Source organism: Oryza glaberrima, chromosome 1 (genome assembly GCF_000147395.1).
Source record: "Oryza glaberrima chromosome 1, OglaRS2, whole genome shotgun sequence".
Taxonomy (NCBI): Eukaryota; Viridiplantae; Streptophyta; class Magnoliopsida; order Poales; family Poaceae; genus Oryza; species Oryza glaberrima.
The window spans coordinates 3,006,984-3,033,831 of NC_068326.1; the positions used below are offsets into that span (position 1 = coordinate 3,006,984).

Sequence of the window (26,848 nt, forward strand, 5' to 3'; positions counted from 1 at the left end):
CCATCGTCGCCTCGTCGGCCACCTCGCAGTGCTCGTCGCCAAGAACAGCATCGTCTCTCTCGTGGTCTCGGCTCGCTTTTCTCTGTTTTGTTAATCGTTCGCACCTACTGATCTACCAGATGAGGAAGATGACGTATGGTGTTAACCCTAAACCAAGTGCGGGCCAGGCAGGCTTATTGATCTCAATAGATTACAGACTAACCTCGCGCCAACTACAAATCTACAACAATGCCATGTTTCTTTTTTTCTTAATTGCCCTTTTACTACGCATACTACACCTGCTATCAAGGTGTAGTATAATTAGATCTCACCCATCCAATCCATTCTAACGGATGGCTCACATCCGCTCAAGGGTACTTTAAAAAAATCCTTATAATATATCATATTTAATTAATCCATGTATTAATTTATCAGTTAATCAGCTGATGAGCTGAACAGAACAGGGTATTGGCTTCTACGGCTTATAAGTTGACATGTAACTGAATAAAAAATAATAGTATAAGACTTTATACTTCTACTTTTGTCTGTGCTGAAGCACTATTCAAACAACCATGATCGCTTTTGCTTGCTCATATACAAGTTACATGGATTTAGAACCATTTTATTGCCGAGGGAAATACGTTCCGCGCAAAAGACTCGCAGGCAATCAGCACATCACCACCATGCATCGCCTCAGCAAGGAAAAGAATCAGACAGGAAAAGTACAATGCTGATGCATGGTAGGACTTCTCAAGTGTGTATCATGGTGTATTAGAAGAAGAAAAAAAAGTTCTAATTCGCTAAATGCAAGCTATGATTTTTTCTGACGGAATTCCGGCTATTCGGGGAAAATTCTCCTTCCTCGCTCCACGACTTGCTCTAGGTCAGCAAACCATGATTTAAGCAACGATTTCTCCTTAGCAATGCTCTCCAGTTTGGATTTCAGATTTTCAATGGCCTGATTCAATGCAAGAATCTCAGCCTCGTGTCTGAACTTCTCCTCTGAAAGCTTCTCGGTAGCATGTGACAGTTCTTGGTTGTACTTTTCAGCTTCAGAGTTTGCTTCCTCCAGCTGCTTAAACTTGTTCTCAACAAGTAATTTCTCCTCAGAAACTTCTTCAAGTTTGATCCTGATGCTTTCAATCGTTTCTTGCAGCTCAGCTGTCACCGAACTGTTGCTCAACTTCTCTTGCAGCAACTTCTCAGAAGCATCAGCAAGTTCTTGCCTGCACTTGTCAATTTCAGCATCACTACGAGAGAGCTTCTCTTCATATTGCTGTCTATCTGAAGCAATTTCTTCCTTCAGATTGACAATTTCAGCCTCCAGTTTCTTGTTCTGTCCCAACAGCCTAGAGTGCTCTTCCGACAAAACTTCAAGGCTGTTTTTGAGATTGTTAATCTCCTCTTGTGAAGACTGTAGCTTCTCATTTATTGCACTTTGATCAGCACCGTTTCCATTTTCTTTAGAATCACAATGGCACCTCAAGCTCTTCTCTTCCAGAACCTCAAGTTTTTCATTTGCGTCGTGCAGTTTCTGGTTCACGGTGTTGAGCTCATCCTCAAGCTCAAGAACTCTCTGGTGCAATGTGTAGGCAATGCCATCATCCTCACCATCTTCAGACTTTGCATCAGATTCTGACTGTGAAGCCAAATCCTCAGGCTCCTTCCTTGAGGCCGGTGAGGGTGAGCCATTGCTCTTGTTGGACAGGAAGACGTCGAAACCGGCGGCCCTTGGGCTCTGCTCCCTTGTCCAGGACTTCTGTGGTTCAGGAGATGGTGAGGGTGACCTCTGCAGCTCAGAGTCTGAACCTGCCAAGGATCCCTGATACTGCAGCCTTGTAGGGATGTTCTTGCGCAATTCACCAGTGACATTGTCGTATCGCTCAGCTAGAGCACGGTACATCCGGTAGAAATTTTCAACATGGGTGATGAGCATTGGACGCCTCTGGTAGTACATCTGCGCTTTCTTCGCGAAGGAATCGCCATCCTCCTCAATAAGCTGCAGCATTTCCTTCACTTGCTTGTCCATTTCTGCAAAAAAAAAAAAAAAAAAAAAAAAAGGTTCAGGGAGAGTTAGATAAGGCTACAGTATATATGAACAATAGTAACAACGTACAGAATAGCAGAAAGTGTAAGGAAAAATATCAGCAGTATTACTTTTACTTCACTGACAATTTATAATAAAGAAAATATGTGCATCATTTCTGTTACTTGTCTATGGAAGCACGAATATACGAACAATGAACAATCAAGAATGTCTACTACATCTCTAGTTATATTCATGAATCCATTTACTCAACTACCCCATCCTGCTCATTAGTTTGATGTACAATCAGTTAATGCTACAGTACCATCAGATACCATGAGTGCGTCAAGAGCATTTGACTTAAGTAAATAAGTAAATTGATGATGTACTTCCACTGGTTTATTGCTCATTTATGTTCATCTCAGTGCAGTAAACATTGGTAAATGGTACTGTACCTGGACATGCATTGATATGAGTAGTATCTCCACAAAAAAAACGCATAACAGTAGGAGTACTAAGACAATGCAATCTCATTATTTTCCCTGTAAAATTTTCAGCTCACCTTCAAGATTTTCTGCAAGCCATTTAGAGTTCTTAGGGCTAATGTGACTGTCCCACCACCACGAGTGGCGCTTCTTGGTAGGGTTCCTCTCCAAAGGTGGCTTCATTGTTCAGGTATCTTCAAAACTATAAATGTAACAGATTCAAGCAACCAATTGAACAAAGGAAATGTACAAGGTCAGTGATGATAACTAAATCAATCATAAACATCATGACAAAGATATGAATACACTGTACTACAGGATAAAATCGACCTGAAACATTCTAAACCAAAAAGGAAAAAAAAAAAAAGGCAAGTAAGTGAAACAAAGCCAGCAGCCTCTTAACTCTTTAGAAGGTACCTGGTCCTTGTTGGTTGGACAATCAAATGCTTTTCATTATAACAAAAGCACCGACCGGTTAGCTCTAATATCAAGTACTCAGGTGGTACAAGTTCAGAGAATTATTGAGGAAATTCTGTGTTAAGATGATACTATCTCCTCATGTTATCATGGTGAGAAACAGATGACTAAATCTCAGACATGACACAACTAGGAGGGAATTACATCAAGTCAGATCATCAGGTAATGCATTGAGTTCTTATGTACAACAAGAAACTTGCACAGTTGCTCATTTGGACGATATGGTATAATGAAAGAGTTGGTTTCTTTTTTAGCAATACGCAAATACTCAATCAGCAGAAAAGCATCCTGTTGTTTAATGAAGTAATAAGCATATGACTACATGTAGTGCTGCATTCAGAATGAAACGCTGGTGGCAATCAAACCAATACCAAAAGATAGTAAAATCCCTGCAGAAACGCTGCGAGATCTTGGAAACAGCCATTTATTGCCAAACAAGAACTGAATACATCAAGAAACTGAAGGATACAACATAAAGCAAAAAACATATTCTTCTACATAAGCAAGCAACATCAATCAATAGCATAATCTCACCTGGGAAACAGGGGTTCTTTCAGAACCGGAGGTGAGGATCCTGCACAAAAGATCTCAGCTTCTGTTCATGACGAAGACCAAATCTGACCATTCAAAACACCATACAGAGGCAGGAAGAAGAAGAACAGGTCAAGAACATGTAGCTGGATTGGTGCTTCTCGGTCAAAGCTTGAAGCAAACGCGTAGGAGAGTAACAGAGAGATTCGGAAACATGCAAGGCACGAGACGACGGTGGCAGCAGAGATGACTACAGCCCACCTACTCCTACTACTATGTGTATTACTACTCGAAGGATCCAAGATCTTCTCCTGCTTTTAAAGAAGAAAACTTGAAGCAGAGAGAGAGAGAGAGAGTATGAACCTTTTTGTTCACACATGGGGAAGAAAGTACGGTGTATTGTTACCAATCTCTCCAAAAAAAAAAAGGAAAACGAGAGATAAAAGCAAAAGGATGGAAACAAAATAGACAAGAAATAAATAGTGGCACATGGTGTCACCAGCCATGTGTGATGTGTTGTAGTACTTCTCAAGATTTCCTTTCTTTTATTTTCTTAAAAGGAAAAAATGGACAGCATGGTTGCTGGAGATGGGTTGTGTATGAACCATGCATTGAATTCTTATACCATGGAAATTAATTAATGCTTGCATAAGTAGGAGGAGGAGAATAAATTACAAAACTAAGGGGTAAAAAAAGAACATAATTTTCTAGTAAAGAATAGAAAAATAACACGAGATCGATGAGAAAAAATGAGTGGAGGTGTTGCTTATTGATACCTTCTGAAAACTTTTCCATCATCAGAGTTACGGACAAGATGTTAACATACAAACAAAAGAAGCAAGACCTGCAAATTCCAAAATATTCTGTCAGAAGGATAACACAAAAAACCAATAGCCATATGTGCTCTTATATAGACTGTAGCATCCATGGGAAGAACCATACGCAAAGCTCTACCGTTGGATCTCTAGTCTGGATGGCTGATGCGTGCAGCTCCGAAGCAAGATGAAACTGTAGGAAGAGAGAGTAAGCAAGTGTTAAATAGGCATCAATGAGGGAGAGTTAATTACCCAACTAAATAGGCAAAAAACTGAAGCATGAATTCTGAATGAAACGTGCAACTGAGTTCAGTTCAGTTCAGGCAAACAGTGGCTGTAAAAGGGCTTCACCATGTGATGTTTCTGAATCCCTGATCCCTATAGTATTAAAGAAATGACCATCTGATACGACCGAAGGATTCATATGATTTAATACTCAGATCTTTGCACACATCTCCTTGTATTTTAGTAGCTATGCTGTCTGCTTGTATACACACAAGGAGTACAGTATGAAGTGCATCAGCGGCCGTGGCAATATTTGCCATGTTTCTCCACTAGTAAGGATCTTTTTGCAAGATTCAAGAATTTTATGAACTAATCCAGGAGCGAATTGTGGAAAAAAGGTAGGGTCAGCTCGAGGCATGGGCAGGTCAGAGACATTGACAACGGACAGGCCATTGCTGCAACCTCCCATTATTTCTGCCGTAATCTCTGAAAGTCTGAAACTGAAAGTGTTCTTGGGTTGCTGCTAGTCATGCATACTTCCCTATGCAGATACCTTCTCAGGCTTCAGGCTCAATAAAAGTGAAATTGCAAGTTGGAGAGTTGGGTTTGGGGCGTTGGAAATTTAGGAGTAAAGATTTGCTGGTTGTTTCTTACAGCAATAGAGAAACATATGTGAGAACATGGTGTGAATTTCAGAATTTGATCGTGGAATTGTATTGATCATATTTGAACAAATGATAAAACACAAATCAAAATTTTAAGTTTGGTCACTAAAGTAAATGTAGAAATCCAGCTTAGTTACATAAAACCTGAAGCCTGAATCATCCATCGTTTCATGTCAACAACGCTTTAATTGTTAGCATTAACTAGTAAGCTAATCAATACATGAGCGACTAGAGTTGCACGCGGTGGCTATGGAGGTAGGAGACGTACACAAAGGGTGGCCGAGAATCGGCGGCGCTCCGGCGAGCGGCGGCGGCGGCGAGGCGAGGACAGACGTGGGAAGCCGACGAGTGGGTCCTTCACCACCTGACCCCCACACGTGGGGGTAAAACGCCGCCGGCGGCCCGAGGAGAGCCGCATTCATGGCGGGTCGTCCCCTCCCAGGACGGAGAAGGCGGCGGCGCTCCGGCGGACGGCGGCGCAGAGGCGATGCCCTTGGGACGGAAAGAGAGACTTACAGGTGGGACCCACTAGGCCGGTGACCCCACATGTCATCGAGGTGTAATTTTGCATAAAAGGCCCCATATAATGGTAGCAACCGTTGCCAACCGTTGGATCTCTATCATTGGTAGCGATCCGAATCTCGGACCTGTATTGACCGTTGGATCTACACGTGCGGTTAGGATCGAGTTGAAGAGCGTGGCTGCCTGGGTATATTTTTCACATAGGCCCCTCCTATACTTTCCTACTCCCTCCATCCCACGAAAAACAACTTCAGTACTGGATATGACATATTATAATACTACGAATCTAGATACTGGATATGACACATTCTATTCTAGTACTAATTCATAGCAATAGGATGTGTCACATCCAGTACTAGGTTGGTTTTTTATGAGACAGAGAGAGTATTTGTGTCAGAAGAATCTCACATATTCATCACCACAAAAATGCAAAGAGGAGACAGATCATTTTTTTTTTTTTGAAACCAGACAGATCATTTTTCTTGACATGCTCACAGCAGAATTCGACAGATTCATTACCAGGAAATGAAAAAAAGAAGTTTGTTCAGACTCGGTTCCTCGATTACAATACACGCACCATAGGGTACCAGCATCTGAATGAGCTACATCATAGCACAAGACAAGGGGAGGGAGATGCAATTTTGCATTGCATTGACAGGTTCTTTGATGCAATTTTGCTTTGCAGTTGCATTGCCAAGATAGGTTTTAGAAATTCTCACGCTCAATTGGCCATCACCAATGGCCTCTTGTGGTGTCCCTGCAGGAGCTGCCTGAGCTGCTGGTACCCATGGCGGTAGTGCTCGAGCGAGAAGCAGAGCTGCCTGATCGCCTCTCGCTTCCCCTCCGCGCCATCGGAGACCATCAGCTTCTGCTCCTCCACCTCTTCCTCGAGCTCGCTCACCCGTGCTCGCAGCTCCGACACCGCCTTCGTCGCGGCATCTGCCTCTGCAATCAGCTTGACATGCTCCAGGTGCAGCTGGTGCAGGTGGCTGTCCATCTCCCTGATCTTCTCATCACGAGCTGTGACATCGGTCAGTAAGCTAGCCACCTTGTTATCGACTGTAGTTTTCTCTGAAGAAAGGAGTTCAAGCTTTGTTTCGAGATCGGCCATGGCTTGATTCAGATCGGAGATCTGCTTCTCACTGCTAATGGATGCTTCTGATTTCTCGGCGTGGAGTTGCTGGAGCTGTGACTCTGTGGATGTCAGCTTGCCTTCAAGAGAAGCATTGGCTTCTTTCAGTTTTTGGATCTCGGCACCAAGTGAGGATTTCTCCTGCGAGAATTCTTCCAAATTACAGGCGATTGTGTGTTCCAGATCATTGATACGGCTCTCCAGCTGTGATTTCTCTTCCAGAGCTCTTCCTAGGTCAGCTTTCAGATTGTTGATTGTAGCTTGTAGTTCTGCGACCTCAGTCCTTGAACCCTCCAGCTCCTTACGAACTTGTTCAAATTCAATAGCACGTTCTTCGAGCATCTTCTTCTCATTTGAATCATTGTCCAGCCTTCTTTGCAGATCCTTGATTATTTCTTGGAGCTTCATAATCTGTGCTGATGAATCATCTAGGCTGCGAGATGCTTGTTCAAGTTCCTTAACCTGGGCCTCGAGCTGCAATTTCTCTTGTGACATTTTTGCTAGATCACCTTCGAAATTCTTGACGATGCCTTGGAGCTTTATTATTTCTGTTTCAAGAGTAGATTTATCGTGGGAATACTTCTCATGAACGTGTTCAAGCTCCTTCTTGCACTTCTCAATTTCATGGTCATGATGAGCTAGTTGGCCTTCAAGTTCCTTCTGAAGGCTGCTGATTTCTGAGTGCGAATCCTTCAACTTCTCCTCAAGTTTTTCACATTGGCAGCGTGTATTCTTTTCCTCAAGTGCCTCAAGTTTTTCCCTTGCTTCCTGAAGCTCATCTTCTAGCTCGGCAATTCGTTCATTCAATGCAAAAGGACTTCCATCACCATTGTCTTCTCTCAATTCGTCAACCTCAGAATCAGATTCTGAAGAAGATGATGATGATCCATCGCTCCCCTTCTTGGAAATGTCTGAACTTCCACCAGAACCAAGGAAGACATCAAAGCCAGCTGCTCTTGGTTTACGCTTCTGTTTTGGTGTTGTCTCTTCCGAGTAAGGCTTAGGAGTTGGGGGAGCAGACTGTGTCTCAGAATCAGATTCAGATATGCTAAGAGAGCCTTGTGACTGGAGTGACGATGGGATATTCTTGCGTAATTCCCCAGTCACATTGTCATAACGCTCGGCAAGAGCACGATACATGCGGTAGAAGTTCTCAACATGAGTTACAAGCAAAGGCCGCCGTTCGAAATACATCTCGGCCTTCTTTGCAAAAGAATCACCTTCATCCTCGATGAGCTTCAGCATATCTTTAACTTGCTTATCCATCTCTGTTTGTTGAGAAAAATGTTATAGTAAGAATCAGTTGTGCTATGCATAGTTGTTTTGCAGGATGAAATATTAGTGAACCACATAAATAAGGTCCTAAATATTGCTACTTCTGGCAAATAATAAAGAATCACTAGTACATCCTGCATTCCCGAAACATGAGGCTTTACCTTCTAGGTTCTCGGCTAACCATTTGGAGTTCTTGGGACTAATATGGCTGTCCCACCACCATGAATGGGACTTCCTTGTTGGCATCCTTTGCATGCGCTTCATCTTGACCAAAAATAAGATGACTCCTCAAATGAAGCCCTAATCATGATGGAGGAAAAAATGAGAAGGCGATAGATACATGTGAAGTTTGATGATGTCGAGCAATCTGCAACTAAGAAATAAATATTTTCTAGGCAGTTCTGTAGAAGGAAAATGTTAGGACTAGAACCAGTGTAGTTATGCACATAAAACAGCTTAAGGGCCCCTTTGATTTGTAGGAAAAATGCAGGAATTTTGGAGGATTTCAATCCTATGAAAAAAAATCCTATGAAGGCCTTTGAAACAAAGGATTGAATCCTATCCAATCCTTTAAAATTCCTATGGAATGGGTAATCCTATGCACATTTTGGAGGAAAGTTAGCAAGAGTTGGAACATTTCCTCTGAGTCTATCTCTCTCATCTGATTCCTGCGTTTTTCCTGTGGTCCAATCAAACGGCCATTCCTGTGTTTTGTAATCCTCTGTTTTACAATTGTATTCCTGTCAGAATCATGTGTTTTTCCTATTCCTCTGTTTTTTCATTCCTACAATTCAAAGGGGCCCTAAAAGTGTAACACAGTACTAACAACCAGTGTAATTCTTCCATTGCATAAGTGCCTATGTAAGGGAAGCATGGCTTCCACTTCTCAAGGGGACAAGGAAAGGGACTAGGCATGTCAACCTCCATAATGCATGGAACCAGGGACCAGAACATCAATTGGCTACCAAAAAGAGGTGCAAACAGCAAACTGCTATATAATTCATGAATGTCTTATCAGCTAATCAGCACTGACAGAGCAAAATATTGATAAGCATCAGCTATCTAAGGGAGAAGCTGATGAGAAGGTCTGGAAGTAAAATATAAACCTATCAAACAGAAAAGGGATCCCTGCATTCTTGAATAGTACCTTATCTTCTCTCACACAAAGCTATAACTACACAATGTTTACCACAAAAAAGTTTATCTGGAAACTGGAAATATCATTAAACCGAACATAGGCAAGCATTTATCCCAAAATAGATAGATACAGAGTAGGAAAGCCCAGAAATAAACTTTAAAAGAAAAAAGCTTCTAACGACAAACTTAACAAATATGGGCAAAGGGAAAAAATGTGCACTGTGAAACATGACAACTAACAACAACGAAGTTGATCAGATACTACAGGAATCAATATTAGTTGGAAAACATGGAACAAAAATGGCTAGGACTTGGTTATCACACAGCACAACGCTAAACTTATGTCAACTACCACTCCATTGTTAGGTCCAAAAAACAAATAAACTTAAGCCCAACCCAGGGCAGCAATTATGTTCTGCCCCCACATAGACAGAAGAGGTAGCAGATTCAAGCTGAAACATTGCAATTCGGATATGTTCTTGTCAAGGTCTATCCACTCAATAAATAAGTGGTTGATTAGAAAGTAAAAATGATTGTGACCCACAAAAAACATGGCTTTGGTTACACAGTTACACCTACATGGACACATGCGGCCAGGCACAGAGCCAGGAGAGTAGTGGCCATTCGACTAGTCGACCAGCACATTTCAATGTCAACTGCATTTTTCAAATCATGCCAACAAATAAACCTATATTTGATATCTCAGATAATTGTATTGTATATCTTTAGAGGAAATCTTGCCATCCATGTGAATATGGATAGAATTAATGAACACAGCTAGGCATGCATATGAAGCAATCTTACAAATAATTTGTCATACTCTCTGGCAGCTAGCAAGTGGACCCAGACAAACAGAGAAAATATCAGAAGTTGTTCCAAATAATTTGGGGGCCAATTTCCATTCATATTAACTACTTCTCGGAACCAATGATGGTAAGAGTTTATAACAGTAAAATAATCTAAAACTATAGAAGGTCCCTAATCCAGACAGTTGTTGCACATGCACCAACTAAGATGGTCACTGATATGCATGTTCTTGGACCAACCTGAAATAACAATTTCTTCATTCGATCAGCTGATCTCTTCTAGGAAAACTCTTTGAGAAATTGAGACCATGGACACAGGACACCTACACACACCAAGTTCAAAGGGGGCCTTTAGGGGGAAATGGCCACAGACCAAGTACAGCTACGCTTGAATCAATTAGCTTCAGGAGCTTTCTAATGGTGGCAATTCAGAAACTTAAAGTAATTCTTGTATGTGAAAAAAAAATGTAAGCAAAAGCATATACTATCAAATAGTATTTTATCATGGTCAATTAAAAAGAATGTTAAAAAAAGTCAATTTAAGCTGGAAAAAGGGTCCTTTTCTTTCAGCGTCATGAGCTCAGAAATCATAACCACACCAAAAGTTTGAAATCATTATCAAGATTTTTTTTTCTTCTTCTCCTGGGTACCCTCACACCACGGAAATGAGTGAACATTAAGCAACAACAGTACATGAAACATGTGGGAAGAAAACAACAAGAAGAACACCACACTTAAATGCCGTTTTGACCTGCTACAAAGACAAGGCACAGATCAGAAGCATAACCTTGCGATAGAAACAAAAAGGTATTCCTTCAAAATTCTCTTCTCTTTTTTCCCCTTTTTTGAACTATCGTGTTTAACACAAAACCACTTCTTCTTCTCCCCAAGAAAAAAAAGAAAAGTAACAACAAAATCACACTCCTCGCCCATTTTGAGCATCGACGAAGAGTGCGCACAAATGATTGAACACCCAAAGTAGTCAACGCAGAATCCTTTCTGTTCTTGAAGCGTAGAACGTCTCAGGCCAAGAACACCATCCAGAAAAAGAAAACGAAAAAAAAAAACTCCAGTTCCTAAATCGCAACACAGCGCCAGGAAACAAACAAGCAAGCGAGCAAGGGCTGGAGAAGGAGAAGAGATTACCGGGGAGAACGAGATCGAGGCAAAGCCTCCTTCCTTCCTTCCTTCCTTCCTTCTCCCAACCTGGAGAAGGAGAGGAGATCAAAACGGCCTTAATGAAACCAGTTTAGTGTCAGGGAGGTGAGAGAGAGAGAGAGTGGAGTGCGCTGTTATTAAAGAGGAGGAGATGGTTGTGAGTGAAATGACAAGATTGCCCTCGGTGGGGTAGATGGCGTGACTGGTGAAACGAGGCGCCGGCGACGATGAGCTGGACGCGTTTACGCGACGGGAGCAGGTGGATTAGATCAAAACGGTTATTAGATAATAGAATTTAGTTTATTAATTTTATTAATAAAACTATTATATATTTGTTCGTAGCGACTAAAAGTAAAAAAATTAGGTTAAAAACATTTTAAAATTAAGTTTGAAAATTTAGATTTTTGACTTATTAGACTAAACGATGAGATAGGATTTATTAGGAGTGAGATTATTAGTGGTAAGAAAATTAATCCGCGGAATGTTGTTAGGAATAATCAATTCGAGGGGTGGTGCCCACCTGGCAGAGGGGTGTGGGACCCACACGGCGAGGACAGCTAAAGGGGCCCAGCGGCAGAGGCTTAGAGGAAGAAGATTTGAGTGTTTTGAATTTTCAGGTCTTGTTCGGTTTGCTGAAAATAAAATGAAATATTTTTTTCAGTACCATTCAATTTGCAAGGACGATGAAGTAAAAAAGAAATTCTTCTCTTCCCTACCAATTGTAGAGGGTGAGACAGTAGGAAATTTTGTATTCATTAATTAAATCTGTTGTAAAAATCCTATATGATTTGAATTGTATAGGTATTTCTATGCCTTCACCTTTTCTTTTTTATGATTGTAATTCCTAAAAACCGAACAACCCCTCAGTTGAGTTCACCCGATATTCCCATCATCCCATGCATTTGTATGCTCAAACCTGCAGTACTGTGTATTTCATAGTATGCTAATTTTTTTTATGCTCCGATATTATTTTTCATTGGCTCCACATGATTGTAGTACTACCTCCGTCCTAAAATAAGTGTAGCCATAGATATACGTGCTCAGCGTTTTGACCATCCGTCTTATTTGAAAAATTTATAAAAAATATTTTAAAAAATTAGTCACACATAAAGTGTCGTTCATATTTTATCATCTAATAACAATAAAAGTACTGATCATAATATTTTTTTAAATAAGACGAACGATCAAACATTAAACATAAATAGTACTAAAACTGTACTTATTTTAGGACGGATGAAGTATTAGTTAGTGTATAATACTAGTGTTTGACTGAGCAAAATTGAAGCCATCTGCATGCAGCACGCGGAGCAAACAGTTCACATCAACCACCACCCTGATGCTTCACAACTCATCACGTTTTTATTTCAACTGTTTAAGTGCGTGATAGGAGGGTGGCCTACCAAAAAATTGACAGATTATTATTGAATTCCAACAAGATAACAAGATACGGCTCGAGCGTACACATGGGCGTTTTTAGTGTCCTAAATCGCTTATTAATACACTATTTTTCTTTTACAAAGTATTCCTTATTTTTTTGCATTAGGCAGTTCATGACGGCAAGTCTGACTCCGTGTGATGACCCCTCCTGGCTGGGCTGCCCTCTCTCCCCCTCGTGGCAGCTGGCTCCAGGATTGGTGATCATCCTCCAGGGTTTGTTTACCTGAGCACCTCCGTAGCGGCTTCGACTCCTTGGTACTCTTAGTTTCCTGGCAGCTATGGAAGGAACGAAACTCTAGGGTTTTCGACTCTGTGCTCGCTTCGGTCGCAATGGTTCCGGAGTCCATCCGCTCGAAGGGCCAGTTGTGGTCTTTAGCCGGCGTTGCTTTTTTGGGGATTTATTGGGAGTGTAGCGTGGTTCTGCCCCCTCCTACTGTTTGGAGTTGCGTTTTTAACGTCGTAGTAGTTCCTATCTTCAAGTTTTTTTTATTTTGCCTTTTCTCCCCTCCCCCTTAGGCATAAGCCAGTCTGGCTGATTGCTTTGCGTAACAAAAACTTTTTTCCTTCTAATATATTGACGTGCAATTCTTTTGCGTGTTCGGAAAAAAAAAACATTAGGCAGTTCTTGGGCAGATCAGGCTCCACCATTTCTTATTTGTCACGGTGCAACCAATAACACGGTCCTGCCATTAACAAATAACAGTCTTGAAGGGTAATGACAAAGAAATGATTTTCCTATTGAGAATAACTATATACCACCTCATATATATATATTTTTATATAAGACACTGTTGACTTTTCGTGTAACGTTTGATAATTTATCTTATTAATAAATTTTAATATAAATATATAAATATATAAGTTAAGGTAGAGTTTTTTAGACAAAAAGTCACAACAAAATAATAACATTTATATAATTCTTTTACGAGAGAGATACTCAAACATTATGTTAAAAATCAATGACATTATATATTAAGAAACATAGTGCTCCCGTTCTAAATTATAGGGTATTTTTTTAAAGAAAAATTAAACTTGGTAAATTTTGACTAATATATATACTAACTATATCTATACTAAGTATTATGTATTATTATGTATGTTCTATCACTAGATTCATATTTTAAAATAGTTTTATGTGATGTTAATTTTATATAAATTGTAAACGCAATATAAAATAAATTAACAATTCAAATATGTCATTAAAAACCGTGTGAAAAATACACTCTCTCGGACCAGATAGATGGACTATATGTCTAGATACGTTATAGAAACGTCTCATTCAATTTAATTTTAGATTTTTATATTTTGGGACGGAGAGAGTATGTTCTATAATTTGAGATGAAGGAGGGAGTATTAATTATCAGTATTAGAAAGCGCACGCGAAGCTTGTGGCGTTCAAACGAAGGAAGGAGACATGCGCGCGCCATGCAGTAGATGACAAAAAGAAGAGCGTGTCCATTTGCTTCGCGAGCTTATAGCTGGAGAAGCAATCAATCAATTAACACCACCAGCAGCAAGCCGAGGGCAGTTTGGGAAATTCACCTTGGGCTGGACACTGGGAACAAATGAGACTCCTGTTGGGCCGGGCACATACGCGCACGCGGGCCCAGGTCGTCCTCTGTTGGACTAGTCGTGGTGTACTGGTGTACTGGTGTGTTTCACGAAGCCTCGTTATCTCTCACTGGTCCGCGGGGCCCACGTCCAGGAATCCATCGCCAGCGAGTGGGGCCCCACGAGACAGCCGCGTTTGCGAGAGAGAGCGCGCGCGCGCGGGAGAGGAGGGATTCCTTTTTTTGTTCGAAAGTCGAAACCCGTGGCGGGAGACGCCGCGACGTCGCGCCACGCCACGCCGCGTGCGCGTCGAGAGAGCGCGGGCGCGGCGCGACGCCACGACAGAGAGCGTCGCCCATGCCGCGCGCCGCTGGATCGCCACGGTTGACAAGGCAGGCAAACTATAACAGCACCCGCAATGGTAAAGTAACGTGCTTTCTATAAAAATGTACATCTTAGCAATAGACTAGATTAATAGTAAACCACCTCAGTATTATATCTACATGGTTATCTATAGCTCTCTCATGCCTTGCTTCGTTTTTCTCTATAGATTATCTCTAAGTTAGTAGATAGCTTTGCTCTCTCTCTTTATTTAATATATTCCAAGTAGGAAAATATGCTGACATAGATCTCTTGTAGAGAGCCTATAGATAACCATTGTGGGTACCCTAATTACTACTGTAGTACTCCGTATTAATAACGGTAGTGTGGTCTTTGTGCTTTAATTTTTATTAAAGATAAGACACACAGCACTATCTCCGTCCCAACTCCCAAAATACTCGTCACTTTGAGTTTTTTTATAACGATTGAATATTCGTCTTATTCAAAAAATTATAGAATTGTAGGTGCTCACAACACACGCGCATACATCCTTATAAACACACACGTACACCTTACCCTATGAGCATCTTCAGAAGACTGAATCGGTATATCTTAAGATTGTCGAAGTTACCACGAACACCTCGTTGTTGAGGTGTACATTGTCTACCATTGAAAAGTAATTAGCCGTAAATATAAGTACATTTGTCAAATCTAAAAATTAAATCCCGATGAATTATTTTTATCATAAGAAAACTAATCAGTTCAGGTGTATTTTCATTGAACATCGGGGACACTTAAAGTCTTAAATCCCCTACAGCGTGTTCAAAGCTATCAGCATCCATATAGTCGAGGGCAGATCCAGCACGGGGCCGGCTGGGCAGAATCTCGAGCCCCCCACCACTGGCGCAAGTACTATGGGAGTCCCCACAGAGCCCCCGCTAAAATTTTTTTGCTATATGTAGATGGGAAGAGGGTTTAGCTTTATCTAGTTTATTCAGATCTCCTGCTATCTCTTCTTAGATCCGCCACCAATATATTGTTGTTCTCCGTCTGTTTCGCTATTAATCTTTCTCAATTCCCAACGCCAATCAGAATCCATTCGTTTATTTTCATTCTTAATACCACATATATCAATCAAATGATCGATCCGGCTTTATAACAGAGCCCAAACGACATACTCCAAACCAAAAAACAAACTCAATCCTGTCTAATGGTGCGTGTGAAATCCTCGAGTAATTCAGGATTAGCCATCATATCTTAATCATCCATGACACTTGCACTGTGCAAGCTGGTCCTGGCTGGTGACAAGTAGGGCACGTACAACTACATGTCAGGAGCTCAGAGCCACACGTACTGTATAGTCCGATGCTGTGATGCATTCATTGGAGTGGTTAATTAGCGGCTGGCCGTGCCGGCAAGGTTGGCTACAAGAATGACGACGCTCTGCATCTCAACATGTACTGTTTTATGTGTCTCTGTATATCATTGATGGCATTAGAATTCTGACGTCTTGAAGAATTTCATTGGTTGGCTAAAAGCTGACAAAACATTAGAAGAAAAACTGTAAGTCAACAAAAAATGATTCTATTGAAGGACTTTTATATTTCTACTACTAATGGTTTAAAAGCTAAGGTTGAAAAAAACACCTAGAGTAATTCAAAGTTAAGTTTGAAAAATCAAAGTTTGGCTGCGGCCGGTCCTTGTGATTTCTGAATTTCAGTGTCATGGACCATGAGGTTCGTCACAAATGGTTACTGGCCGACCAAGCCCACATCATATCCAAAGAGCAGCTGTGCGGTGATACATTCGGCCCACTCGCTAAAAAGGCCCATCAGATACTAGAATCATGAACTCCATAAATCATGGATTCATGGCAGATTGGTAGCCATTCCTGGCATTTGTCAATATTACAGAAAAAATATTTCCCTATTGTTCTGTATCAGTTCACACTCAACATATATCGGATCACTAATCACCAGGGTAAAATCAGGCAATAATAGTGCCAAAATGGCATGTCAAAAGTGTGATTTTAACAGGAGAAAAAAAGATACTTTATACCCGGGGACTGTACAGTCTCATGACGGATATACAGAACCAAGTCTGAAGAAACACCTCAGCAGAAACGGATATACAGCCTCTGATGATAATTGATATTTGCTGGCAACGTCTGAACTCTGAACTGAACTTTGGGGTTCCTGACAGTAATGTCTGATTGTCACTGGCTTAATTTGCCTCAGGCGCTGTCAGCAAGCGCGGCCACTTTCTTCTCCAGCTCCGGCTTGTTGGCGCCGACGAGCTTGTCCACCTGCTCCCCGTTCTTTAGGAAGAAGAACGTCGGTGTCGCTCGGATGTCCCATGATGAGCTGAAGTCCTAAAGAAAATCGGTTGAAGAACAGAACAGATGAGACTGAGAAGAGCATTAGAGACTATCACCTGTTCTTATGGATATAACAGAGGGGGGAGAGGAGGAAAAAAAAACATTGGTTTTACCATTAACTCGTCGACATCTATAGTCAAGAACATGAACTGGGGGTATGTCTGTGACATCTCAGCATATACAGGTGCAATGACACGGCATGGTCCACACCATGCAGCACTGAAATTTGCAATCACCTACAAATGGTCCACCAATTCTTTATTTATAGTACATTGTATGGGAACATAAAGATCACACTTTCTTACTTCATTAAGAAGAAAACATATGCAGGCGCAATTTACTGCAGTAGATAACATAGTGTGTCCATTTGAGCAGAAATTTTGAATACTGGCAAATAAGAGTTATAAGAACTCTAAACAGTGCAACTTAAAAGGGAGGAGGAAGGTTGAGCTTTTAAGTCTAAAGATATAAGCAACATCCAACATGGATACATTTTTGGCATTAATCAATTTGGTTCACTCTTAACAGGCAAGAGTCAACACTAATTAAACATGCCAACTCATATCATGGAGAGCAATGCTTTGTTGGTAGGTTCATCAAGAAACAGCAAAAACTTGTAATACTGTACTTCCAATGCAAACTATTTTACAGTGCGTGCAAGAAAACAGAGCATGCATCAGTGGTTATCATTATCCTCCAAACACTTTAATCTGGGGCTACTCCCTGTTCATATCATATACCAAAGAACTTGTTTCATCTTTTATTCCAAATAAATAAAACACGGCATTCCAGAATATTTTGATGCACATTTGCACTGTTTTCCTATTTCACAAGAATGGCGCATGAATTTCATGATGTTGTAGATACAATTTACATGTAAACTGGTAAACCAGACCCATGCATATGCATATTGTAAATACTATCAGAAACTTTACGCAATTTCCACAATTGACAGGTACCTATAGTAAAGATATATGCATTCTACAAGTTACTTACAATTTTCCCATCCTTGTTTGCCTCTGCAATTTTGTGGTCCCAATTCTCTTTGTTACTAATCACATGCACATTGCCACCTTTGAAGTCAATCTTGTCTTCTTCATCACTGCGTTCCTGTCCGAGGAGATAAACATGAGAAGCAACAAACATTACTTGTGGGTTTGAAAGCAGTCACCACAAAATCACATAATACTCAAGCAAAATAACGGTTGACCGTGTTCACAAGAAGGCTGACCTTTCCCACACAGGACCCCATAGTAGTTGAATAAACCAAGAAACTACCCTTGGGAAAACTGCAAACAGTATTAGAGTGTGTTTCAATCAGGAAAGTGTTTCTGAGCTATGAATAGAAAACATACAAAATTCATGCAGCAATATTAGGTGATAGCCAATAACAGAGGTTGTCAAGGAAAGAAGAGTGAATGACTCTTCAGGTCACATATCACAAGTACCAAGTCAAAGAATGAATAGTATCTAGTCTCTCACCTAAGTTCAGTTCAGAACATAACTTTTTTTTAGAGGTTGTTCAGATAGTACCATCTTATCATCAACCCATGATACAACTTCCAAACATCTGCTAGATTTTACACAGCACAGATCATAGTCCTAACCAACTACTTGATGTATGAACAACATAAAGAGCTTTAGTCTCAATCCTAGCTGGTATCAGTGGTAGGACACCATTTAGGACCAAGAATCAATCACCTACAGGGTACAGCATCATAGTCATCACCCCATTTCACCTGTTCTTTTCTTTCATATCCACATCCATCTTCAATAAAACGACTTCTTCCAAACTGGAAGTATGGAGCCCAGAAGGCAAAGAATTGACAGAGTTGCGAGGCCAAAAAAAAAAAAGAAAGGAAAAACGCCAAGCATCCATGGCCATGATTCCACAAATCCAGGGCATGGCGAGAACACCGGCTAGCTCCAAGAACCTCATCGAGCTAGCAGTGCAGAGGCGGATTCAATTAATCTGAGAAAAGGGGAGAGATTTTACCTGGGATTGGGCGGCGGATTTGGCGCCAAAGAAAGCCTGAAGCCGCGCGAACTGGCAAGAGTTTTGGGGGAAGTTGCTCCTGTATAAGCCGTGAGCTTCCGGTTAGCATCATACTGTTACTACTACTACCACCACTAGTAAATATAATATTATTGTTAGTACAAAAAAAATCAATATTTTGACGTTACACACCTGCAAGTACTCACATGGATGCATTAGAGCCGGCTAAATGCTGAAGTGGAGGAAAGAAGAGCGGAGAGAGAGGAGGAGCGGGCTGTAAACTTACAGCCGGCTTAGACACAAGAGCCAAGAAACTCTGTGAGAGAGATAGGTGGACTCTGTAGTAACTATAAAGAGAGAATGCTAAAAAGAACCTTATAGCCAACAGATCGGGCTGTATTATTAGCCTTGCTCTTAGGCGACATTAATCACCATCTTATTCGCTAATCAATGGTGACGTGTACTCTACGAAACGTGCTAAAGCAAAGAGAAGAGGAATAAAAAGATGGATAAAGGTGACGTGGACTGTTGTTTGTCCATTTTCGTTGGATGGTGCATGGTTGGTTGATTGGTTCTTCCCAGTTCACTGGTTTGGCCGGCTGTGCTGTACTTGAACCAATTTCTGGCAGTGCTTGAGAATTAAAGGAATTTTATGCGACTTATCATGGAAAAATGACTATGTACAATCATTTTCTTACTTAGTGTGTTTGCATGAGCATGATTCGAGTTGAAATCACACCAGAATTCAACTTTCGGTGTGGAATTATAAACCTCCATCTCCTCAAAAGGTTCTAACAGCATACCGTGCATCAGTTCATGTTTCATGGGATTAACCTGAAATATTTTGTTGGTATTCAACTACCACTCTTATTAGAGGCACAGCTACTTTAAGCAGTTAAGCATACGAGCAACATGGCACAGCTACGAAAGGGCATGTAGCCTAGTGGTTACAGTGACCTGAGTAGTACCAAAGGTCCTAAATTCAAATCTCCTATGGAGCAAATTTCAAATTGGGTTGTTTGCGGGGCTAAGTTCCCTATCTCAATGGCCGTATATATCCGGTTGTATATGGAGGCCGGGTAGAAAATACCTTCTCTAAAAAAAATTAAAAAAAAAAGCAACATGGCACAGCGCACATAGGACAGCTGCCTAGCTGCATTACCAGATGATAACCTATCAGGTTCAGACCAAGAGGCGGCAAAAGAAATTATGACAGGATCATAATAGTGCCGCAACAACCAGCAAAAAACATTGGTTCAAGGCATTGAGAAGCTAGCACCACAGATCGGCAACAGAACTGCAAAAGGGCCCGATGAAGCAACCTGTGAGTTACAGCGAGCTCCAGAGTAAATCCGTTGTGGAGCAGCAAAAAGAATTATTACTTTCTTCACACGCTGTGCATGGTGAAGTCAAATTGCCTCTCTGAAACTCAGATGCAATCATTTGTCGCTGTTGAAACGTTGGTTGCTACTTAGTGTGGAGTGTTGGGGAAGAACAAAATGCACAACACGAAAAAATCGATGCGGTTAATTGTGTCAAGTGGTTTTCTCCAGGTTCTCAGCTTCTCGCCGCTTCCTTTCTTCGTACTCCTCACGTAATCTTTCCTCCTCACGCCTCAAGGCTTCAGCTTCCTCTTCCTGTTGTCTTCGCTCAGCCTCCTCACGCTCCCTCGCTTCATCCTCCGCATCCTCTCTTTCATCAAGATAATCAAACTCCTTCTCTGCAGCCATAGCTTTTACTATAGGGTCCCGCAGCTCAGATATCAAACCCCCACCCACCTTGTACTCCTGCTCGTCACCGACAAGGAATAACCGCTGATCAGGTCCTGACGCCATTGGTATGTCAACAGCGAGTAGCTTCATGTCGTACTGCAAAGAAATTAGAATAAGGTCAGGACTCTTGTTGTAAAAATGTATTGCTTCTAGCTGTCTCAAGTGGGTAGAGATTTCGGTGTTAGTTTTCTTTAGATAGCACATGCAGTCATGCAGTGTTTTCTGAATGGCAAGGGGAAGGAAAGAACATAGCAGTAATACAGAAACAGTAGAAAAGGTCAGATATATCATCAACACGATAAAAAAGGGTTCGATATGACATCAAGGACCATAAGGGCAGTCCCAACCCATAGTGTCTATAAGCAGTGTCTATGGTGCCATGTCAATAAGACATCATAATTGAAACTACACTCTACAACCCATGGTTTCTTAAAGTGGGCCATTAATAAATACATCATCTCTCTTCTCTACCAATCATATTTATTCTTCATCTATTATGAAGACACTATTCTCTCCCAATGCAAAACTTGATAGTGTCTAGTGCATAGGTTCTCGTGTTGAAGCTGTGTCTTGCATGAGACCCAGTTTCTTCCTCTCTTCACTCTCTCTCTTAATTAATATAGTGCCACATAAGCTAAAAGTCCTACATGGCAATATAGTTAATGCCATAGACACCATCCAAGGTGGAGGGTTGGGACTGCCCTAAATGTGCTACAGCCCATTGTACAAAATAGGTGTCAACAATTCTTGACCAACAAAAAAGAACGATTCCATTGCATTCAAAGAGAAACCAATATTTCCTCTAATTAAGTAATTGTATCAAATAATAAGTGATAAAGCAGAGAAAGGGTGAGATGCTTCAACATTTGTCCAAAGTTCTATTCATTCACTAAAGGTGTACATTCATATACTTGATTATACTATGCATAAGGAGGTTACTCAATCAATTGTTGCTGAAGTAATCTTTGGATCTTTGCTACATAATAGAGATAAATAGTTCAATACCTGTCCCTTTTTCTTCTTGACCTCAACACTTACAAGGCCTTTTCTTTCTGATCCTTTAATGGGGAAGATCAGAAAGCACCTTTTGCCACCAAGCCTAAATTTGAAGTCCTTGAGTTTAGGCCCCCCTCCAGACATGACATATGCTCTGACATCAGTACCGGCTAAGGGTGCACCCATGACTTCAAGGATTGCAGCAGATGTGTTGAGCTTTGTCATTGCTATTCTATAGACCTTATCAGGATTTATGGTGAATCTTGCGCGTGTGTACATGCCCTATAACAAAAATAGACAATACAAATCAGTTGCTCCTCCCAAAACTTAGGCATCTGTCAAGCAAAGTTGCACTAAAAATATTAGATTGACGGTAGCACCGTGTTATGAGCATTTAAAATGATAAGACAACTTAAAGGCAAACAAAAAAAGTTAGTCATTGTTTCCTCTACAAAAAGTTGATCATGGAAAGTGGCATAAAGCTCTAATGTTCACCATAAACTAGACTTCTGATAATTTCCAAGTTAGCAAGATCTCTACAGTTCACTTCATACTTCTCTGCAATCCATATTGTTGCTACACCTCGGTAGATAAAATAATATACCAGTCTACCACAAGTCAATATTGTTCATGTTACACGGATCAGAAAAGAACATTAAGACAAGGGTAATATTGAAAGCACACCTACCTAGTACTTTGGTGCATGATCAACTAGAAATCATTTGATTTTTTTTATTAGAGTATCATCTTTCAAGGTTTTAGGTTGTACTTGTGTTTCCTGTATGATTAAAGCATTTCCGCGTAACAATTCTTCAATCAAAACTATGATCATAAATAGTGAATCTGGTTCTCAAGTGAACCAAAGTTAAGTTTATAATAAAACTAATAGACTAATGGTAAGTTGGTAACCCAAGGTTTAAGCTCGAGGCGGGTGGTAGTTCAGACAAAGTGGCATATTTCAGGATAATAAAGTGTCGACATATTTAGCATGGTAAGTGCTACATTGAGGTATGCTGGCGGTTCATATGATCAGCAAAAAATGTATTGCTTGATATAAACATCAAGATGAAGTTCCAGAATTCGAGAAGCGGTGCATACAATTAAGCATTAGACAGTCATAAGGTACAAAAACATTCATATGTAGAATATATTCACCAATCACCGCATGCGCATTCTATCATAGCTTGTTAATAGTTCATAGCAGCTAAAGCGAGAAAGGGAGGAGCGCACTCACGGCGAACGCCACCATGGCGGTGGCGAGGGCGAGGAAGCCGTACTTGGCCATGCCCTCGGAGAGCCCGACGAAGGTGCTGGCGATGCCGAACATGACCCTCCACAGCGCGATGCAGACGACGACCGCCCCGGCGCCGACGAGCAGCATGTAGTTGCGCCTCCAGAACGCCTCCACCTGCAGCCCCACGGCCTCCCGGTACCTCGCCGCCGCGTTCTTGGCCGCGTCCAGCGGCCGCCCCAGCCCCAGCCCCTTCACCCCCTGCCCCAGCGGCGCCAGCTTCGACGACCCCCCGCCGCCGACGCCCGCCGCGAACGACCTTGCCCCGCCCACCACGAGCCGCCGCGCATGCAGCTGTAGTAGCCTCGCGTCGGGGCGCGTGGTGGTGAAGAAGCGGGAGGAGGAGGAGGAGGAGGAGGAGGAGGGAGGAGGGGGGAAGTGGTGGCGGGGGATGGGGGGAGCGTGGCGGGAGGGGAGGGGGTGGAGGAGGAGGCGGCGGTGGAGGGCGTGGAGGGCCCTCCGGGAGGAGGAGAGGGCGGCCGCCATGGGAGGGGATCGAGATCGGGTTCGCGGCGGCGGAGGAGACGAAGGGGAAGAGGACGGACGACGGTGGTTTTGGTTAGACTCTCACTGGAGAGCGGCTTGGACTAGGGGCAAATTCGTTTTCCTTTTCTTTTCTTTTTTTTAAAGTAAATTTCACAATACTATGTATCAAATTATCACGGACGAGAGATTTAAAGTGATGTATCACAAAACTATAGAATTAACACCAAATTTATCATAAAACTACATATTTAATGTGGAGTATCGTAAAACTACAAATATAATAATAAAGTTATCACAAAACTACATATTTAAGAGTTTAAATCCTTGGCACTAGTGTTTTGTTTGAGTTATAAACATGTAAGTTTGCGATTAAATTGTCACTAAACCTGTAGTTTTTTGATAATTTTATTACTAAATCAGTAGGTTTACGATACTCCACAATAAATCTGTAGTTCTGTGAGAAATTTAGTGTTAAATCTATAGTTTTGTGACAATTTGTTCAAACTATTTATAGTTTTGTGAAATTTACTCTTTTTTCATACTAGTACTTCAGCCTTTTCTACTATTTCCATTTCAAAATATTTTTCTACTATTGAAATATAAGGATTCCCATATTAATTCTCATGATTCCCATGATGACAAAAACCAATCATATGTCTCAAAATGAAAGTTCTAAGTTCAACAAATGATAACTAAAGTGACTAAAAGGAAATCTTTTAGCCGAACCTTAGTTTTGCTAAACAGCCTAAAAAATATTATATTTCAAAATAGATGGAGTAGCTTTGTTTTCTTTTGTAATAAAAATAACCTCATGTTGTATAGTTGAAGTTACATGAAACCATATTTCCTCTGTCCCATTAAAACACGAACCCTAGCATCGTATAAAGGATTTAAGGAGAGTGATAAAAGACCAAAACGCCCTGATTAATAAGAAAGTTGCATTGGTGAATGAGTAGGTGGTGGTATTAAATGAATAAAGTTTTTTGATTTACGACCAATGGTAAATAAGAATATACTCCCTCCGGGCTGATAATACTTGTCGTTTTGGACAAGGGTGAAGTCAAACTTTAGAATATTTGATTATGAATCATTTTTAAAATATTTGTCTTTCAAATATGGTGACTACATGTATAGATTAGTCTTAAAAAGTACTTTAATAAGATCATATATTTGTTAACAATTTTATACATATTATAATGAAAAATAATGGTCAGAATTGTTTTTTTTGAGACCGTGCCCTTGTCCAAAACGACAAGTATTATCAACCCGGAGGGAGTAGGTGTTGGTTTATTTTGGGACAGAATTCTAGAAGTTGATTTATTTTGGGCTGAGAAAGGGTATTACGACTAGTGAGACATAACCTCATATATATGGTTTTAAAGTTTCATAAAACCTTATCCCTGTACATACTGAGCACACATTTACTTAAACTTTTAAAACATATTGTATGTGAAAGAATTAATTATTGAGCTTGTGATTAAGGTTGATAGTTTAACTATTCACTACTTTGAAAAATATTGTTTTAGATTTTTTAAATTTAGTCAAGATTCAAATAATTGTGGTGTTTTATGAAACATTTAAACTATAAAACTTGTGTTTATTTGTCACAAAATTACAATACATGTGGTTACATGTGGTTTTCTTCAACTTTGATCATATAATGTGGGGTTTCTGAATTTACTCTTTTTCTAGAGATAGGGGGGAGGGATGAGCTTTGGTCACGATTTTAATTTTCTTTTAGAGAATGCCGGATGAGCTTTGATCACGATTTTAATTTTCTTTTAGAGAATGCCTACATACATTTTTTTTTAAAAAAAACACACAGTACAAACGCATGCGCTCATTGTGTTGAGACTGACAAATGCGAGCAACCATGTCAAATCTAATATTTGAACCTGAGTGGGGTGGTTCCACCACAAGGAACCAATCAGTTGAGCTACGCTCACTTCACATACCTACATACATTCTTGTTTGTGTATAAAAATCAAGGAGCAGAATACGTGTCTCCGTATTCGCGAAAATTGAGGGGGCAGAGATTCCGAGTTTTGAGGAAAAATTTGGAACAATTTGAATGAAATCATTCAAAAAAAATATTTCCACATGAAACAAGGGAAGTTCAAATTCCAGGCAATATATTATTATTTTATCGTAGAGCACAATTTGAATCTTCTCCCAGAAAATTCCGATAATGTGGCCATGCGGGTGATAGGAAAATGAAGGCCTCCAAGACGGCAAGAACAAAATACAGGGCAAGCCTATGATCTTGTCGGCCTCCATGGGCTTGTCGACAAGACTACCCTAAGCCCAAATCGCCGAAGGCAAGTAACTGAACCATTCCTTTCAACAGTACAGGTTACAGACACCGGGTTAAATGTGTAATTAGGATGCACACGGCTATCTTGGTTGTGCATTCTTCCTGCTCGTTTCAGTTGTACAGTCTGAAACCTGAATTACTAGTCATTATGCCATTGTGCAGAAGAAGAAGATGGCCTTGTGCCATTGCTGAATGCAGATCAGGGGCAAATGGGCAATGGCATATTGGCATTCACATCAGCTTCTTCAGTGTAGCTAGATTTATTCAGAATGCAGACAAGATCCTTGCAGCTTGGGTACATGACGATTTCTTCTATGAAAAAACGCAGCTTCTTCAGACTTCAGACAACATCTTTCAGTGTAGCCAGAACTTTTCTCTTTTGAGTGTAGCTAGATCCTTCAGAATTCAGCTTCTTAAGTCTACCTTTTTTTTTCAGAGTTGGGCACATGCTGATTTCTTTTCTGAACAAACACAGCTTCTTGCCTTCTTCAGAGTTCAGAGCAGCTCTACCTGCTTTCCATGTTGCCAAGGCAATGCAAACGCAAGGTACAAGCGACGCATCAATGGCGTCCTCATCGATGAAGCTGTCACGTTATAGTTTGGTCCCCTTCGACCTGAATTTGGTTGGAGAAAATTGGGAATGGAATTAATACGGGAATATCATATCAATATATCATTGATTTAAGTCGCAACTGCAATGTGTTAACAAGGTGGGAAAAATGTCGGACAAGTTTGGTTGAGCGACGGTCACTGTCACCACGGGTTTGGTTCGGTTGGTCCTTCAATTCGATTTAAATTTACTCAAAGATATAAATTTGCCACGTCTTTAGGAACAAACTCCGTGTGTTGCATCTACCGACAGATGGCAAGTTGCTTAATTTATTTATTTCTCTTTCTCTTACTGTCTCTAATCTCTAGTGCAAAGACTTTGGTTATATGTTGCATTGCTGCTTATAACAAGATATGAGGAGATAACTAGAAATAAATTCTTCAGGGCTTTGATCTTTGTAGGTCAGCTTTTTCTACCCTGTTGTCGATCAGTCGATGTAATAATCTCTGTAACCACATTTCCAG

General features: G+C 40.8%; 4 protein-coding genes across 5 annotated transcripts; all 4 read right to left on the bottom strand.

The window, feature by feature from the left end:
- Positions 1–467: 467 nt before the first annotated feature.
- On the bottom strand, positions 468–3,891 carry LOC127761788 (protein NETWORKED 4A-like). Its single transcript, XM_052286120.1, has 3 exons — positions 3,502–3,891; positions 2,568–2,692; positions 468–2,010 (listed from the first exon to the last, which is right to left on the bottom strand). The coding sequence occupies exons 2-3, from the start codon at positions 2,671–2,673 to the stop codon at positions 818–820; spliced, it is 1,299 nt and encodes a 432-aa protein (XP_052142080.1). The 5' UTR covers positions 2,674–2,692; positions 3,502–3,891; the 3' UTR covers positions 468–817.
- Positions 3,892–6,201: 2,310 nt separating this feature from the next.
- LOC127774095 (protein NETWORKED 4B-like) lies at positions 6,202–11,358 on the bottom strand. Of its 2 annotated transcripts, XM_052300380.1 has the most exons (4): positions 11,222–11,355; positions 10,316–10,398; positions 8,294–8,432; positions 6,202–8,125 (listed from the first exon to the last, which is right to left on the bottom strand). In XM_052300380.1, the coding sequence occupies exons 3-4, from the start codon at positions 8,394–8,396 to the stop codon at positions 6,447–6,449; spliced, it is 1,782 nt and encodes a 593-aa protein (XP_052156340.1). In that variant the 5' UTR covers positions 8,397–8,432; positions 10,316–10,398; positions 11,222–11,355; the 3' UTR covers positions 6,202–6,446. The 2 variants fall into 2 exon arrangements, with proteins under 2 accessions (XP_052156340.1, XP_052156331.1); XM_052300371.1 differs by lacking the exon at positions 10,316–10,398 and having other exon boundaries at positions 11,222–11,358.
- A 5,206-nt stretch (positions 11,359–16,564) lies between these two features.
- LOC127764621 (thioredoxin H4-1) lies at positions 16,565–19,033 on the bottom strand. Its single transcript, XM_052289526.1, has 5 exons — positions 18,916–19,033; positions 18,151–18,208; positions 17,916–18,029; positions 17,033–17,155; positions 16,565–16,913 (listed from the first exon to the last, which is right to left on the bottom strand). Exons 2-5 carry the CDS (start codon positions 18,169–18,171, stop codon positions 16,776–16,778), a joined length of 396 nt encoding a protein of 131 aa, XP_052145486.1. The 5' UTR covers positions 18,172–18,208; positions 18,916–19,033; the 3' UTR covers positions 16,565–16,775.
- A 1,169-nt stretch (positions 19,034–20,202) lies between these two features.
- LOC127782206 (uncharacterized) lies at positions 20,203–23,546 on the bottom strand. The gene is made up of 3 exons (XM_052309294.1): positions 22,918–23,546; positions 21,693–21,965; positions 20,203–20,783 (listed from the first exon to the last, which is right to left on the bottom strand). Exons 1-3 carry the CDS (start codon positions 23,458–23,460, stop codon positions 20,451–20,453), a joined length of 1,149 nt encoding a protein of 382 aa, XP_052165254.1. The 5' UTR covers positions 23,461–23,546; the 3' UTR covers positions 20,203–20,450.
- Positions 23,547–26,848: the final 3,302 nt, after the last annotated feature.

Coding starts and splice junctions, on each gene's coding strand:
- LOC127782206 (XM_052309294.1), bottom strand. CDS start 23,460: ATGGCGGCCGCCCTCTCCTCCTCCCGGAGGGCCCTCCACGCCCTCCAC. Junction 21,966..22,917: donor CCGCCATGGTGGCGTTCGCC/GTGAGTGCGCTC, acceptor TTTTTGTTATAG/GGCATGTACACACGCGCAAG. Junction 20,784..21,692: donor TCAAGAAGAAAAAGGGACAG/GTATTGAACTAT, acceptor ATTTCTTTGCAG/TACGACATGAAGCTACTCGC.
- LOC127761788 (XM_052286120.1), bottom strand. CDS start 2,673: ATGAAGCCACCTTTGGAGAGGAACCCTACCAAGAAGCGCCACTCGTGG. Junction 2,011..2,567: donor GCTTGCAGAAAATCTTGAAG/GTGAGCTGAAAA, acceptor TTTTTTTTGCAG/AAATGGACAAGCAAGTGAAG.
- LOC127774095 (XM_052300371.1), bottom strand. CDS start 8,396: ATGAAGCGCATGCAAAGGATGCCAACAAGGAAGTCCCATTCATGGTGG. Junction 8,126..8,293: donor GTTAGCCGAGAACCTAGAAG/GTAAAGCCTCAT, acceptor CTCAACAAACAG/AGATGGATAAGCAAGTTAAA.
- LOC127764621 (XM_052289526.1), bottom strand. CDS start 18,171: ATGGGGTCCTGTGTGGGAAAG. Junction 18,030..18,150: donor TGGGGTCCTGTGTGGGAAAG/GTCAGCCTTCTT, acceptor CTCCTCGGACAG/GAACGCAGTGATGAAGAAGA. Junction 16,914..17,032: donor TAGATGTCGACGAGTTAATG/GTAAAACCAATG, acceptor GATTTTCTTTAG/GACTTCAGCTCATCATGGGA.